The 17,500-nt window shown below is 46.8% G+C and overlaps 1 protein-coding gene across 1 annotated transcript in view; it reads left to right on the top strand.

Moving 5' to 3' along the window:
• Nucleotides 1-17,500, top strand: part of LOC138792223 (ecto-ADP-ribosyltransferase 5-like) — a 26,893-nt gene that overhangs the window by 3,240 nt on the left and 6,153 nt on the right. Inside the window, exons 2-5 of the mRNA XM_069969382.1 lie at nt 8,717-8,775; nt 9,003-9,702; nt 10,664-10,696; nt 12,330-12,566. Of these exons, the coding sequence (XP_069825483.1) occupies nt 8,719-8,775; nt 9,003-9,702; nt 10,664-10,696; nt 12,330-12,566 (1,027 nt within the window). The 5' untranslated portion in view covers nt 8,717-8,718. The remainder of the gene's footprint in view (nt 1-8,716; nt 8,776-9,002; nt 9,703-10,663; nt 10,697-12,329; nt 12,567-17,500) is intronic.

The following is a 17,500-nucleotide window of genomic DNA, read 5'->3' as shown; positions in this document are numbered from 1 at the left end:
CACAGTTAGAGATGAGCAAACTTTTCAAACGTTCGGTCCAATCGGACTTTCGGATTTCTTTGGATTTTATAGTGTAAAGCATCTATGTGATACGGTTGTAGTGTATTTGGTTGAATTTAGGGCTCTAAATGTCAGTAACATATTTATCTTTTCGATATCTCAAAGTCAATTTTTTTTTTAGACTTCAATATTCACCATTACAGGATCTATGCAGGAAACTCACCATTACAGGGTCTATGGAGGAAACTCACCATTACAGGGTCTATGGGGGAAACTCACCATTACAGGGTCTATGGAGGAAACTCACCATTACAGGGTCTATGGGGGAAACTCACCATTACAGGATCTATGCAGGAAACTCACCATTACAGGGTCTATGGAGGAAACTCACCATTACAGGGTCTATGGGGGAAACTCACCATTACAGGATCTATGCAGGAAACTCACTATTACAGGGTCTATGCAGGAAACTCACCATTACAGGGTCTATGCAGGAAACTCACCATTACAGGGTCTATGCAGGAAACTCACCATTACAGGGTCTATGCAGGAAACTCACCATTACAGGGTCTATGGGGGAAACTCACCATTACAGGGTCTATGGGGGAAACTCACCATTACAGGGTCTATGCAGGAAACTCACCATTACAGGGTCTATGCAGGAAACTCACCATTACAGGGTCTATGCAGGAAACTCACCATTACAGGGTCTATGCAGGAAACTCACCATTACAGGGTCTATGGGGGAAACTCACCATTACAGGGTCTATGGGGGAAACTCACCATTACAGGGTCTATACAGGAAACTCACCATTACAGGGTCTATGCCGGAAACTCACCATTACAGGGTCTATGCAGGAAATTCACCATTACAGGGTCTATGCAGGAAACTCACCATTACACGGTCTATGCAGGAAACTCACCATTACAGGGTCTATGCCGGAAACTCACCATTACAGGGTCTATGCAGGAAACTCACCATTACAGGGTCTATACAGGAAATTCACCATTACAGGGTCTATGCAGGAAACTCACCATTACAGGGTCTATGCAGGAAACTCACCATTACAGGGTCTATGCAGGAAACTCACCATTACAGGGTCTATGGGGGAAACTCACCATTACAGGGTCTATGCAGGAAACTCACCATTACAGGGTCTATGCAGGAAACTCACCATTACAGGGTCTATGCAGGAAACTCACCATTACAGGGTCTATGGGGGAAATTCACCGTTACAGGGTCTATGCAGGAAACTCACCATTACAGGGTCTATGCGGGAAAAAGGTCACAAATACAGTGAAGGAGCAGCAGTAGTCATTGGAGGCCAGTGGAGGTCCAGCAATAGTCATTTGAGGCCAGTACAAGAGCAGCAGTAGTCAACATGGAGGGCAGGCAGGAGCAGCAGTAGCCAACATGGAGGCCAGGCAGAAACAGCAGTAGTCAACAATTGGGTATATAGCACTTTTTTTAAGATACAATGCTATACACCTGATTCGATCAGAAGGGTCCAAGTATGGAAATTGGGTATATATATATATATATATATATATATATATATATATAGCACTTTTTTAAAGATACAATGCTGTACACCTGAACCAGGTATTTTAGTCTCTCAGGATCAGAAATATAGGACTTGTATATCTGTACAGCACGTTTTGGTTCCGTGCACCCTTTGCTGTCCTATGCCTAATCTATCTATCTTTCGCCCTCTCTATATTTCTCTCTCAATCACTAGATGTTTCTCCTCTCCGCTTTCCTAATCTTTCCTTTCCTTTCCCACAATATCTCCTCAGTAGTCTGTAGTACAAAACAGCAGCTTGCTTCCTCTCTCTCTCTCTCTCTCTCTCTCTCCCTCTACACACTGCGTGGTGCGGTCATGTGACCACTCCTTTTAAAGCTATACCGACGTCACACAGGGGGAGGGCTAGTTCAAGATCCCTGCTGATTGGATGTGTTCCGGGCATCATGGGAAAGCGATTTTCCCGCCCGAAACACTTCCTGCTTTCTAGAATGGCGGCTGCCATTTTAGAAGGTAAGGAAAAAAAAATCGGAGCGGATTTCCAAGAAAACAAATCTGATCGGACTCTGATTTTTGGGAAAATCCGAACCGTATCCCATACTGGGCGAACCGGTTCGCTCATCTCTAATCACAGTCCATGATTAGCACAATCTGTAATAAGTACAGTCCATGGTGATCACAGTCCATGTTGATAATCTATGATGAGCACAGTCCATGATGAGCATAGTCCATGGCGATCACAGTCTATAATGAGCACATTCCATGATGAGCATAGTCTATGATGATAATCTATGATGAGCACAGTCCATGATGAGCATAGTCCATGATGATCACAGTCCATAATGAGCATAGTCCATGATGAGTATAATGTGTAATGAGCATAGTCCATGGTGATGAGCATACTCCATACCGCCTCTCTGGTCCCCGGCCCCTGGCTGATTCCTGGTCTGGGCGGGGAGCCGGGTCGTGACTTATGAGGTCCGCTCAGAAAGTCAGCAGCCATAGTGAGATCCCACTAAGCGTACCTCACACGTCACTACCCAGGTCCGCGCTCAGACCAGGAAGTGGCCGGGGGACGCGGGGACAGGATCGGTGGTATGCAGCCACCAGCGCTGGAGCGTTATATATTTTATCCTCCCTAGCACTTGCTAAACAAATGGGCCTGGACTTCTCCTTTAAATGACAGTTACACTTTAAGGCTCTGGCCCACATCCAAAGAGAGCAGTCAGTACTTCCTCCTCCAAGGGATTAGACTCAATCTGCTGATGTATTATCGCTCAGTATTTTGCAACCAAAACCAGGAGAGGATTGAAAAGATAGAAATCCTATATAGACCGATATGGTCTGCAATATAGTGTGGCTACCCTTTCAACATAAATCCTACAAAATGGTATCCACCAAAAAGTTAATATACTCCAGTACTAAACACTAAATCCCCCTCCTCCCCTCCCCTCCAGAAGAGGAGGATCCATAGACGACCGGACAGCGAGGTATACTTTGCACTTTGCTTATTTGCACACGCATTGGAAGCCGAACACTCCGCGCGGTCACAGGCTCAGGTGCTGGACCTTGTTACGGGAGATAGCGCTGGATACGTAACTGTAGCACTTGCACTTTATCTGCTCCTTTCTGTCGGCTGTGGCTTCCCGTATTATTGCTTCGTCCAGGTGGTGTCTGTGATTACCTATACCATCTCTGCATTTCTCTCATTATATTTAATCAATGTGTTTTATGGTCCCTTTACACGAAGCGATAATTCGCCCAATCGATCATTTAACAATTTTGAAGCAACAATTTGGTTTTTATAACAATCAGCGAAGTTCGGCTTCATTGAAACCGAAACGAAAACGAACCTTGCTCTAACAGCTGAATAATTGCAGCTACAATAGTGGGAGTCTGATAGGGTGTAGTAGTTTCTTTAGTTGCAGTTGCTATTACAATGAAAAAAGTTAAAAAAAATCAAAGTGCAAAAATAGTGAAAAAAAAATTGCCAGCAATAATACTGCACTAGTGATGAGCGAATAGTGAAATAGAAGTAGCATATGAACCATCCCAAAATTGGTGACAGCAAGCAAGGTTACTGTGTATTTCCATTCAGTGACAGCAAACAAGGTTACTGTGTGTTTCCATTCAGTGACAGCAAACAAGGACACTGGGTGTTTCCATTCAGTGACAGCAAACAAGGACACTGGGTGTTTCCATTCAGTGACAGCAAAGGTGTAAGTGATTACACGGGGCATAGGACACAAAGTTCCTTTTTCCAGATTCGTAACGAACTTTCTCAAAGTTCGGTCCGGTAACAAACTGAACTTTTTGCAAAGTTCGTAACAAATTCGGTTCGTTCCAGTTTGGTTCGCTCATCCTTAGTTTAGACCAATAAATCGTTAGAAAAAACTTTAAGATCGCTTAAAGGAGAAGTATGGGCAAAAGTATTTTTTAATATGTCATTACTTACGGAATGTTAGACAAATTCCTAATGTACATTAATTATGGGAAATGCACATATAGGGCTATCAGGGAAGCTTCAAATTCCCTAAAAAAAGTGACGTCACGAATCAGGTGTAATTCCTTTGTAGTGTCCAGCAGGGGGCGCAGTATATGTAGAAGCCTATGCAGTGTATGGAAGATGCAATGTAATGTAAACACTACACTTTATTAATGGACTGTTTACGGAATAATTTGCGGAGCAAGTACACTTGCTCCCCAGATCGAGGGCACCAAGCAGGGAGGGAGAGAGGTGCTGGTGCATCTAACTACCTCCCCCCTCCCTCCCTGCTCGGTGCAGTGGGACAGATAGACACTAATACTACTACTACTCCCATCATCTGCTCATAGTATAAGCAGATGATGGGAAGAGTAGTACCAGGGAGATCCCCCTCAACAAGGCCCCCCCCCTCAGCCGACATCCCCCCCCCACACACACCTGCCGCACAGAGAGGTTAGAGAGGTTACTATGTCCATTATATACTGATTTTTAAGCCACCCTCCCTGACTGCCAGCTCACTGCCGACACGGTCCCGGATGTCACCCCCAGCAGCTCTCATCATCCGGGACCGAGTTGGCAGAATGCAGGGGGCGGCAGTGAGCTGGCAGTCAGGGAGGGTGGCTTAAAAATCAGTATATAATGGACATAGTAACCTCTCTAAACACTACTGAGCTCTAGCTGCCTCAGTAAGGACAAAGCACCAGACCATGCAGCGCTGGCTTTACTGGGGTCCTACAACAAGGACAAGCGGTCCTTGTTAGGAAATCAGACACAATATGGGCTTACATACCCAGCACCCTCCAGCCCCGCTCTGCCTATCTGTCAGGGCACCCAAGCAGAGATGTACTCATATACGAAGCTGGCACAGCAGACTCCATAGCCCCCGGCTGTGCGGCAGGTGGGTGGGAGGTCGGCGGAGGGGGGGCCTTGGTGATTGGGATCTCCCTGGTACTACTCCTCCCATCAACTGGAAGAGTGGAGTTTTTTTTTTTTAATAGAAGTAAATTACAGATCTCTGGCACTTTCCGACCCCAGATGATTTGAAAGAATTTTTTGGGGGTGAACAACCTCTTTTATTACAGAAGCGTGTTCACACTGACTCTGAAAGCCCTCTTCCCATCATTGGGGGGGTCTGTCCATCTCCAGGCCATCAATTGTAGGCGGACCAGACCCAGACAATCTGTCTTCCTGGGACAGGAGGTGAGGAATCAGGAAAAGTCTCCAAGATGGACATTGTTGTCCCTTTGGACATTGTCATCTGGATAGAAACCATGGCCTCTGGGGTTAATACGGAGCCATCAGGGTTAATGGGGCCTGATCCTGTCCGGTCTTTTCCCAGACTTCTACGGATTGTTTCCCCCAGTAGTTTTAGGGAGTATAAACCATGTTACTCTGGCCTTCTCCTAAGTGGCCATTGGGTCCACATATTGGTTGTCTTAATATCTGGTGATCTGGTGGAATATCTTCTGCTCCACAGACCATTCCTCATGGTTAGATCACGGCTTAGTCTTTCCAGGTTGTGGCTTCCCTTCATGTGACGGCAGATACCGGCACTTACCAGATAGATCTCTCGGGGCCTATAACACTGAAGATGGATATGCGCCACCATAGATGGGTCTTTCTCTTACTCTGATAGCTTTCCTATAGGTCCCTTACTGCTCTCGTCTTTCACATGTTGGATGACGGCCACTTCTGTTGGAAACCAAGTCCCCTCCACCTGTTACTCCTGTGCTTGATGTTCGGTGTCCCACCACGGGTGTTGCTATTGGTTTCAACCTTTCTTAAAAGCCTGTACTTATTGTACACAAGTGGTGATAAAGGTAGTGATAAAGTTTTGCCACTAGATGTCACTGTATCAGATATATGTACTTAGATGCTGCACAGCTGAAGTGTGTAAAGGGTTATTGTTTATTTGTGTGTCACATGGATCTGTCACTGTGAACCTATGGGAATCTTTTCTTCTTCTATCATATCATCTCTCTCTTTGCTTTTTCTATTGCACTCTTCGCCCACTCACAGTGCACCTTAGATACGCTGAGCAGAGAAGTCACATGGGTAGAGGAAGTGTATAGGTCTTTTGTGTCAGACATTGTAGAGGAAGGACGCAAGCTAGATGTCTCACTACAGTGGTCCTCTCTAAGCCCTGGCCCTGGTCTTATGGTGCGTTTACACAGACAGATTTATCTGACAGATTTTGGAAGCCAAAGCCAGGAATAGATTTGAAAAGAGGAGAAATCTCAGTCTTTCCTTTATGACCTCTTCTCTGTTTATAGTCTGTTCCTGGTTTTGGCCTAAAAAATCTGTCAGATAAATCTGTCTGTGTAAACGCACCATTAGTCAGAACCCCGTATGGATAGGAAGCAGGACAAGACTCAGCTAACCGTATGAAAAGAATGAGTGTGCTCAACCGTGTTCTATATAATTGAGTAGGTAATGAGTGCACTACCTGGTCTGCACCTATGGACCAAAAAAAAATGGAATAAGGCATGGTAGGCTCTCAAGAAACTTCCTCACATGCATAATAATAATAATAATAATAATAATAATAATAATAATAATAATAATAATAATATTATTATTAAGTTTTAGGTTTAAAAAAAAAAAAAAAAGTCTCTGTGTGTTCCTCCAAAATGAGTGCACTTTGGATCCAACGGACAAGCTGAGATGATAGGTAATGTAGTAGTTTGTTCACTCATTTTGGAGGAACACACAGAGACTCTGATAGCAAAGGAGGAGACACCCCTCCACTACTACAACATCAAGGCTGCAAGAGCGGTCACTGAACAGTGCACGGCCCCGATAACAGAGAATCCATACCAGCTGGAGACACTGCTATCAGATCAGCGTGGGCACGGCCCCGATAACAGGGAACCCACACCAGCTGCAGACACTGCTATCAGATCAGCGTGGAATACACAGCACAACAGCCTCAGGACGGGTGAGAGGTGGTTAACCACCAATGCATGTAAAAACTGTTTCCCACATCATTTATCACACAAGAGAACTCTTTAACAACTGCCATAACACTATATACTAAAAGTCTGCAATAACATCATATATTGAAGCGTACTGAAGGAGACGCTTGAAAAATAAATACAAGTTAAGTGGCATATTCACACTGAGTGTCGGCACGCAAGGGCCCTGCAGTGCCGAGAACTGATATTTGTGGATACGAAACATGGATATATATTATGATATACATTGTGACCAAAACTGATAATATGGACTAGGATTGCGCTATATAGTTCTATGCAATATATCTAAGGTTGTTATTTTATGATATTTCATGATTTATTGATTTTAACTTTCATTCTTAAAAGAAATATAAAATATATATACAAAAAAAAAAATAAAAAAAAAAAATAAAACTTAGTATTATTATTTTTATGCATGTGAGGAAGTTTCTTGACAGCTAACAGTTTCTCTTCAGTGATACTACATAACACTATGCAGTGTTAAACCCCTCACAGGAGAGGACAAGTCAGAGACAACCTCAACCCACGCTGTGAACTAGAAGAGTCACAGTGCAGGACAGTATCCACAGACAGCAGTAAGCTAGGAACTGATCCGGATAGAGCAAAGTCGCTAAGAGCCTAGGAACTCTATCTCACAGAGTGGTTGTCAGCAGGAAATCCTCAGCATTTCGCTCATCCCAGGTAACAGGGTCTGGGGCTTGTGTCACCCTCATGGGACGGGTCACCCAACAGTGGTGGGCATTAGGTGGTGTGAAAACCCAAAGGTTAAAACACGGGCACAAGTATTCTCTTCTTCTTCTAAGTATTCTTCTACCTCATCCTCCAACATCACAGCAGAGCACAGTACTATTTGGGTTGGAACTCTCACGACATCCTCCTCTCTGCTCCTCTGATTCTTTGTATCTCTCAACACGCTACTCAGTCAGCACGACTCACAGTATCCCTGTCACAGATCTGGTTGCAGTATTATCAAGTGTATTATCCAGTGCTTTATCAAGAGATCTATCAAGTGTATTGTACCCTGTCAAGGAAAAGCTGTATAACTTGCTGCACACAAGTAAAAACGAAATTATTTATGACAAAGAGACTCTGTGATTCTTCCCCTCACACCAACACACTATACACACACTCCTTGGGACATTTCCCCTTTCTGTGGGTGGCATTACCAATAGTCCGGGAGGGTCACTACACCACTCCGGCCCACCGTGATATCAACCCAAGGGACCCAGTAGCAACCCAGCAGGTCACTGTCCACAGGGGAAAAGGTACAACCAGACCTTTAAACTAAAAGCAGATGTGCCACCAACCTGTGTGCCCGACCGCACTGGCGTCACGACATAACATCACCGGGCCCGGCTGTATCTCGGCCAACCACCATAGAGCTGGCGTCACACCTCACCGTCTAACAAGTGACCGGCCGATCCTCCGACACAACATCCCAGGGGGTGACCACAGATGCATCGGCGGTTGTCTCTGCCCAATTCCAGGGTCAGATTGGTCTGCCAATGACTGGGGCAAGCTTCCACTACAAGGAGGACCTTGTCTCTCTGGATATTAACATGCTTCTATCCAATAGATAGGAGTGAGATAGAATCTGGGGGATTTCAGCTCTGAAGCCAGCAGACTGCTGTAATGTGAATTAGTGCAGCCTGTCACTCTGGATCAGTGCTGTGTAGATCACCTGTATACTTTATATATCAGGCTTTGCAATAATTTCCTTTGTTGTCTTGCAGAGATGTTTCTCCTCACCGGCGCCCTCATCTGGCTGCTCGCTGCCGCTCAGTGTGTACAGGTACCAGCTTATAATGATATAAAGTCTGTATAATACCCCATGGTGAGCACTCCATTCATTGTGGGGCGTTCTCGGAAGGGGGGGTCCCAGCAGGTGGACGCCAAGTGATCAGCTTGTTACCCCCTATCCTATGAGCTGGGATGGGAATACCCCCTACTAGAGGACTCCTGAGGTCCACATAGAAGATGTGAGGTGTGCCCTGATGAAGTCTTCTGATCTTTCCCCAGGTCAGCAGTGATATCTATGAAATGGCGTACAATCCCAATGTGTATGATGATCAGTACATCGGTTGCTCCGATAAGATGGAGAAGGACATCATGCACAAGGTGCTTAAGAAGGAGAAGGCAAACAAGCAGTTTAAGGAGGCCTGGATCAACGGGACCGAGCGCTGGTATGGGATAAAAGATCATCTCGAGCTTCCGGAAGGGTTTGAGGATGAGTATGGAATCGCTCTGCTAACCTTCACCAATAACTACCCCAAGGAGAATCCCATACACTGGCAGCTGAATGGAAACCTCACCATAGCCGGAGCCTCCCGGGAGGATTACATGGAGAAGTTCCACTTCAAAGCTCTTCACTTCTATCTAACCAGAGCATTACAGATCCTGAAACCCAACTGTAACATCTCCTACACGACGTATAGAGGGAGTCCGCACTCCTTCCACGTCCCACCCGTCTTCAAGTTCGGCCGATTCACCTCATCGTCTCTGAAGTCGGAGGAGGCACGGGACTTCGGCACACAGTCTTTCTTTCGGATAACAACTTGCTTTGGTGCCAGAATTGGTCTTTTCTCATTTTTTCCAGGAGAAGAAGAAGTTCTGATTCCTCCGACGGAGAAGTTTCTATACGAAATCTATGAGAAATCGGTGTATGTCCTAAGGAGTACCGGGGAGATGTGCAGCTACTTCAACTGCGCCTATCTAGGAGGTAAATACTGCTTCACCTGCTAAGGGCGATGGCCAGCAAGACCTACAGTAGAACCAGAACGTGTTCTCATGACTAGCATTGAGCAGAGTTGCCGATGGCCAACAAGACCTACAGTAGAACCAGAACGTGTTCTCAGGACGTTAAGCAGAGTTACCGATGGCCAACAAGACCTACAGTAGAACCAGAACGTGTTCTCAGGACTAGCATTGAGCAGAGTTACTGATGGCCAACAAGACCTACAGTAGAACCAGAACGTGTTCTCAGGACGTTAAGCAGAGTTACCGATGGCCAACAAGACCTACAGTAGAACCAGAACGTGTTCTCAGGACTAGCATTGAGCAGAGTTACTGATGGCCAACAAGACCTACAGTAGAACCAGAACGTGTTCTCAGGACGTTAAGCAGAGTTGCCAACCTGTTTGGATTTGGCAACAATCTCTGAACCCGAACGCTTGCCATTTGTCTCTGGAGAAGTTGGATGCTGCCCTAGGGCTGCCAGGAAAACATGGATACACCTTATAGCCTATGCCTGTATCCATGTTTTCCAGGACTCCTTAGGATGGCATCCAACTTCTCCGGAGGCCGAGCATTTGGGTTCTGAGAATGTTGCCGAACCCAAAAAAATTCAACAACTGGTGGGGTGGCCTGTATAACCTTGGTGGGGCGGCCTGCTATCTTCTGTGTATGGTGGTTTTCATAGATGGATTGAGAAGTGTGTTACTCTATGATGATCAGGCAGAATGGTAATAAAACACTCTGCCCGATCATGGGGAGAACTGTCCAATAGGCCAGTGAAGGCTCCGTAATAAGCCCAGTACCGGCTGTGCCATGGTGAATACAATGCCTTATGTACTGGTCCGGCAGAGGGCAGCGTTATCCAACACCCTGGACGGGCAGGAAGAGCCGGAGCCGGTGCGGACTGTACTTCACACTTCACTTTCACTCTCTTTTTTTACTTTCAGCTGAGAAGCGAAAAGATCCTGTTTGTCGATCAGGTAAGAAGATGGCTTCAAGTTGTGTCTGATGGGGCTGTGGCCACCGGAACAGAATACTCTATTACTGACCACCAGATCTATTACTGACCAGCAGATCTATCACTGACCAGCAGAAACAGAATACTGCACCACTGACCACCAGGGACAGAATACTGCACCACTGACCACCAGGGACAGACTACTGTACCACTGACCACCAGGAACAGAATAATGCACCACTGACCACCAGGGACAGAATACTGCACCACTGACCACCAGGGACAGAATACTGTACCACTGACAACTAGGGACAGAATACTATACCACTGACCACCAGGGACAGAATAATGCACCACTGACCACCAGGGGCAGAATACTGTACCACTGACCACCAGGGACAGAATAATGCACCACTGACCACCAGGGACAGACTACTGCACCACTGACCACCAGGGGCAGAATAATGCAATACTGACCACCAGGGACAGACTACTGCACCACTGACCACCAGGGACAGACTACTGCACCACTGACCACCAGGGACAGACTACTGTACCACTGACCACCAGGGACAGACGACTGTACCACTGACCACCAGGGACAGACTACTGTACCATTGACCACCAGGGACAGACGACTGTACCACTGACCACCAGGGACAGACGACTGTACCACTGACCACCAGGGACAGACTACTGCACCACTGACCACCAGGGACAGAATACTGTACCACTGACCACCAGGGACAGAATACTGTACCACTGACCACCAGGGACAGAATACTGTATCACTGACCACCAGGGACAGAATACTGCACCACTGACCACCAGGGACAGAATACTGTACCACTGACCACCAGGGACAGAATACTGCACCACTGACCACCAGGGACAGAATACTGTATCACTGACCACCAGGGACAGAATACTGTACCACTGACCACTAGGGACAGAATACTGTACCACTGACCACCAGGGACAGAATAATGCACCACTATCCACCAGGGACAGAATACTGTACTACTGACTACCAGGGACAGACTACTGAACCACTGACCAGCCGGGGCAGAATACTGTTCTATTGACCACCAGGGGCAGAATACTGTACAACTGATTATGAGAGACAGTATACTGTACCACTGACCACCAGGGACAAAATAGTCTACCTACCACTGGGGGCAGAATACTGTATTACTGAGCACCATGGACAGAATATTACTGACCAGCAGGTGTGGAAAACTTTACTACTTACCACCAGGGACAAAACACTCTAATACCGACCATGAGAAGTAAATCTGCTCTTTCAGACCAACCAAATCTTGGAAATGACGGTTCTGCTGATCACTTGGGACCTTATCTTGTATGATGCTTCGCCCTTCAGTCTGATCACTAGATACTGGCAGTGATGATCTCGCAGGCATAGCCGGCCACTAGAAGACACTATACCACTGACCAGCAGAAGGTCCATCCGACATTACTAGTGTAGGATCAACAGATCTGGGTATTTGGAGCTCGGTATCAGATAAGCCGAGGTCTGACAACATAACAGGTGTAGCAGGATATGAATTCACACAGGACTGCAATACCACATACAACCAATATACAGGGGTGGCGCTAGTAAACAGCCACATTTATTGCCTTTCTATGTGTTTAAGATATGACTCAATCAATGGAAGAGACTCAGGATGGAGATCAGCGGGACGTGATGTCTGCGAGAGAGCTGGAGGAGAGGATAAGCGCCCTGGAGAGGCAGATCAGTCAGAATCAGCTGTACAGGGATCTGCTCCGCTCCGAGATGGAAAAGATGCTGCAATATCTTTCTGATAGCGGAAATATCTCGCGGTTGCTTCATTCCTTTCATTCCATGGAAAATGTATCCACCCAATTATTAGGTGAGGTCACCCTTCACTATGAGATCAAGGGCTTAAAGGGAGCGTTCATGAGAGTGTGTTACCTCTTACTGCTCAGGTCTCTATGTATATGCTGACTGGGATGACAGGATAGACAGGCGTTCATCAGACTACCAGCTCTCAGACTCTAGTGCTTAGTAAGAACTAATCCTATGTCTAACGGCAGAGGCAGGAGAGCAGCAATCCTATGGCTGATGGCAGAGGCAGGAGAGCAGCAATCCTATGGCTGATGGCAGAGACAGGGGAGCAGCAATCCTATGGCTGATAGCAGAGGCAGGAGAGCAGCAATCCTATGGCTGATAGCAGAGGCAGGAGAGCAGCAATCCTATGGCTGATAGCAGAGGCAGGAGAGCAGCAATCCTATGGCTGATGGCAGAGGCAGGAGAGCAGCAATCCTATGGCTGATAGCAGAGGCCGCAGAGCAGCAATCCTATGGCCGATAGCAGAGGCAGGAGAGCAGCAATCCTATGGCTGATGGCAGAGGCGGGGGAGCAGCAATCTTATGGCTGATGGCAGAGGCCGCAGAGCAGCAATCCTATGGCTGATAGCAGAGGCAGGAGAGCAGCAATCCTATGGCTGATAGCAGAGGCAGGAGAGCAGCAATCCTATGGCTGATAGCAGAGACAGGAGAGCAGCAATCCTATGGCTGATGGCAGAGGCAGGAGAGCAGCAATCCTATGGCTGATAGCAGAGGCAGGAGAGCAGCAATCCTATGGCTGATAGCAGAGGCAGGAGAGCAGCAATCCTATGGCTGATGGCAGAGGGAGGAGAGCAGCAATCCTATGGCTGATGGCAGAGGCAGGAGAGCAGCAATCCTATGGCTGATGGCAGAGGCAGGAGAGCAGCAATCCTATGGCTGATAGCAGAGGCAGGAGAGCAGCAATCCTATGGCTGATAGCAGAGGCAGGAGAGCAGCAATCCTATGGCTGATAGCAGAGGCAGGAGAGCAGCAATCCTATGGCTGATGGCAGAGGCAGGAGAGCAGCAATCCTATGGCTGATAGCAGAGGCAGGAGAGCAGCAATCCTATGGCTGATAGCAGAGGCAGGAGAGCAGCAATCCTATGACTGATGGCAGAGGCGGGGGGGGGGCAGCAATCCTATGGCTGATAGCAGAGGCAGGAGAGCAGCAATCCTATGGCTGATAGCAGAGGCAGGAGAGCAGCAATCCTATGGCTGATAGCAGAGGCAGGGGAGCAGCAATCCTATGGCTGATGGCAGAGGCAGGAGAGCAGCAATCCTATGGCTGATGGCAGAGGCGGGGGGGGGCAGCAATCCTATGGCTGATAGCAGAGGCAGGAGAGCAGCAATCCTATGGCTAATGGCAGAGGCAGGGGAGCAGCAATCCTATGGCTAATGGCAGAGGCAGGGGAGCAGCAATCCCATGGCTGATAGCAGAGGCAGGAGAGCAGCAATCCTATGGCTGATAGCAGAGGCAGGAGAGCAGCAATCCTATGGCTGATAGCAGAGGCAGGAGAGCAGCAATCCCATGGCTGATAGCAGAGGCAAGAGAGCAGCAATCCTATGGCTGATAGCAGAGGCAGGGGAGCAGCAATCCTATGGCTAATGGCAGAGGCAGGGGAGCAGCAATCCCATGGCTGATAGCAGAGGCAGGGGAGCAGCAATCCTATGGCTGATAGCAGAGGCAGGGGAGCAGCAATCCTATGGCTGATGGCAGAGGCAGGAGAGCAGCAATCCTATGGCTGATAGCAGAGGCAGGAGAGCAGCAATCCTATGGCTGATAGCAGAGGCAGGGGAGCAGCAATTCTATGGCTGATAGCAGAGGCAGGAGAGCAGCAATCCTATGGCTGATAGCAGAGGCAGGGGAGCAGCAATCCTATGGCTGATAGCAGAGGCAGGAGAGCAGCAATCCTATGGCTGATGGCAGAGGCAGGAGAGCAGCAATCCTATGGCTGATGGCAGAGGCAGGAGAGCAGCAATCCTATGGCTGATGGCAGAGGCAGGGGAGCAGCAATCCTATGGCTGATAGCAGAGGCAGGAGAGCAGCAATCCTATGGCTGATAGCAGAGGCAGGAGAGCAGCAATCCTATGGCTGATGGCAGAGACAGGGGAGCAGCAATCCTATGGCTGATAGCAGAGGCAGGAGAGCAGCAATCCTATGGCTGATGGACGAGGCACGGGGGCAGCAATCCTATGGCTGATAGCAGAGGCAGGGGAGCAGCAATTCTAGAAGTGCACTGTAGCTTGGATAATGCTCACATTACCACTGAATGAGCATAAGTTGGTAAATTGTCAGTGACCAGACTAAGATAGATAGATAGATAGATAGATAGGAGATAGATAGATAGATAGATAGATAGATGATAGATAGATAGATAGATAGATAGATAGATAGATAGATAGGAGATAGATAGATAGATAGATAGATAGATAGATAGATAGATAGATAGATAGATAGATAGGAGATAGATAGATAGATAGATAGATAGATAGATAGGAGATAGATAGATAGATAGATAGATAGATAGATAGAAGATAGATAGATAGATAGATAGATAGATAGGAGATAGATAGGAGATAGATAGATAATAGATAGATAGATAGATAGGAGATAGATAGATAGATAGATAGGAGATAGATAGATAGATAGATAGATAGATAGATAGGAGATAGATAGATAGATAGATAGATAGAAGATAGATAGATAGATAGATAGATAGAAGATAGATAGATAGATAGATAGATAGATAGATAGATAGATAGATAGATAGATAGATAGATATCACACGAAAATCCAAAGCACTCCAGCATAAGGTGAAAAAAGGTAGTGGTTTATTACAAAAATGTGCAAAAACACAAGATGCCATCTTGTGGCATCTTGTGTTTTTGCACATTTTTGTAATAAACCACTACCTTTTTTCACCTTATGCTGGAGTGCTTTGGATTTTCGTGTGATACTTGGGGATCCCCCCAGCCAAGGGATTTACATCCTATTGCACCCGCTACACCTGTGAAGAAGTGCGGCTCCTTTCTCCTCTGTACCTAGATAGATAGATAGAAGATAGATAGATAGATAGGAGATAGATAGATAGATAGATAGATAGATAGATAGATAGGAGATAGATAGATAGGAGATAGATAGATAGATAGATAGATAGGAGATAGATAGATAGATAGATAGATAGATAGATAGGAGATAGATAGATAGATAGATAGATAGATAGATAGGAGATAGATAGGAGATAGATAGATAGATAGATAGATAGATAGATAGATAGATAGGAGATAGATAGATAGATAGATAGATAGATAGGAGATAGATAGATAGATAGATAGATAGATAGGAGATAGATAGATAGATAGATAGATAGATAGATAGATAGATAGATAGATAGATAGGAGATAGATAGATAGATAGATAGATAGATAGGAGATAGATAGATAGATAGATAGATAGATAGAAGATAGATAGATAGATAGATAGATAGATAGATAGGAGATAGATAGATAGATAGATAGATAGATAGATAGATAGATAGATAGATACAGTGGCGAAATTTGGTGGGGGCAAAGGGGGCGGTCGCCCCCGGGCCCACTCAGGCAGGGGCCCACTGAGGTCTCAGACTGTTAATGCTGTCTGCAAAAGCTATTGCTTTTGCAGACAGCCTTAACACATGTGGTGGCCGGGGCCCCCAAGAAGGCAACAGCACCTGACAATAGCGGGCCCCCTGCTCCTGAGGGGCCCGCTCAGCTGTCGGATGCAGAGCCCGGCCAGGGCTGGATCTTCTCCCTGCATCTTCCTGCTTCTTCCTCACACGCTGCTGCTGGCCCCTCCCCCTCACTGTCCGACAGAGCTGGTATGAGGGGGAGGGGAGCTGGAGGGATCCTCACCGTCTATGGCTGCCAGGGAGAGACTGAAGACGTCCAGCAGCAGCTCTGACAGGGAGTGAGGCTGCCGAGTGCTGGAAGATGTCAGGTACTGAGTGCGGACTGTGAGAGGAGTGACAACACACAGACAGACAGACAGACAGAACCACATACCCACCCCACTGACCAAATGATCAGGAGGAGATATATTATATATATATATACACACACAGTATATGTCTCCTGCTGCTCACTTGGTCACTGCTGTTTATATACGGTATGTGTATATATATATATATATATATGACCAAGTGAGCAGCAGGATATATAAGTGATAAGTGACCGGCAGGATATATATACATATATATATATATATATATATACAGCTCTGACTTGCAACAGCTGGAGGGACTGAGTGTGACATCCTTGCTGTAGTCAGTGTGTAATGGAGGTCACCCAGCTTTCCCAGTGTCCTGTAGTCAGCATAATGGAGGTCACCCAGCTTTCCCAGTGTCCTGTAGTCAGCATAATGGAGGTCACCAAGCTTTCCCAGTATCCTGTCGTCAGTGTCATGGAGGCCACCCAGCTTTCCCAGCATCCTGTATGTCAGTGTGTAATGGAGGTCACCCAGCTTTCCAGCATCTTGTACTTTGTATGATGGAGGTCACCCAGCTTTCCCATCATTTTATAATGGAAGTCACACAGCTTTCCCAGTATCCTGTAGTCAGTATGATGGAGGTCACCCAGCTTTTCCAGCAATAGTACTCAGTATGATGGAGACTGCACAAGGGTCTGTACTAGGGATGGTCCGAACCCGCCGAGGTTCGGGTTCGGCTGAACCCGAACGCTCGGCATCGGATTCCCGCTGTCTGCCCGCTCCGTGCAGCAGGAGGACCGCCTGGAAAACTGGGATACAGCCTATGGCTATGGCTGTATCCCAGTTTTCCAGGTGTTCCTCCCGCTGGATCCGCCCGCTGCACGGAGCGGGAAGACATCGGTAATCATTGCGGATGGTTCGGGTTCGTACGAACTCTGTTCGGACCATCCGTAGTCTGTACTAAACAGAGGAGGAGAGGAGTGTACTACACAC

Source organism: Dendropsophus ebraccatus, chromosome 5, assembly GCF_027789765.1.
Source record: "Dendropsophus ebraccatus isolate aDenEbr1 chromosome 5, aDenEbr1.pat, whole genome shotgun sequence".
Taxonomy (NCBI): Eukaryota; Metazoa; Chordata; class Amphibia; order Anura; family Hylidae; genus Dendropsophus; species Dendropsophus ebraccatus.
This window is presented reverse-complemented; position numbering and strand designations above follow the sequence as displayed.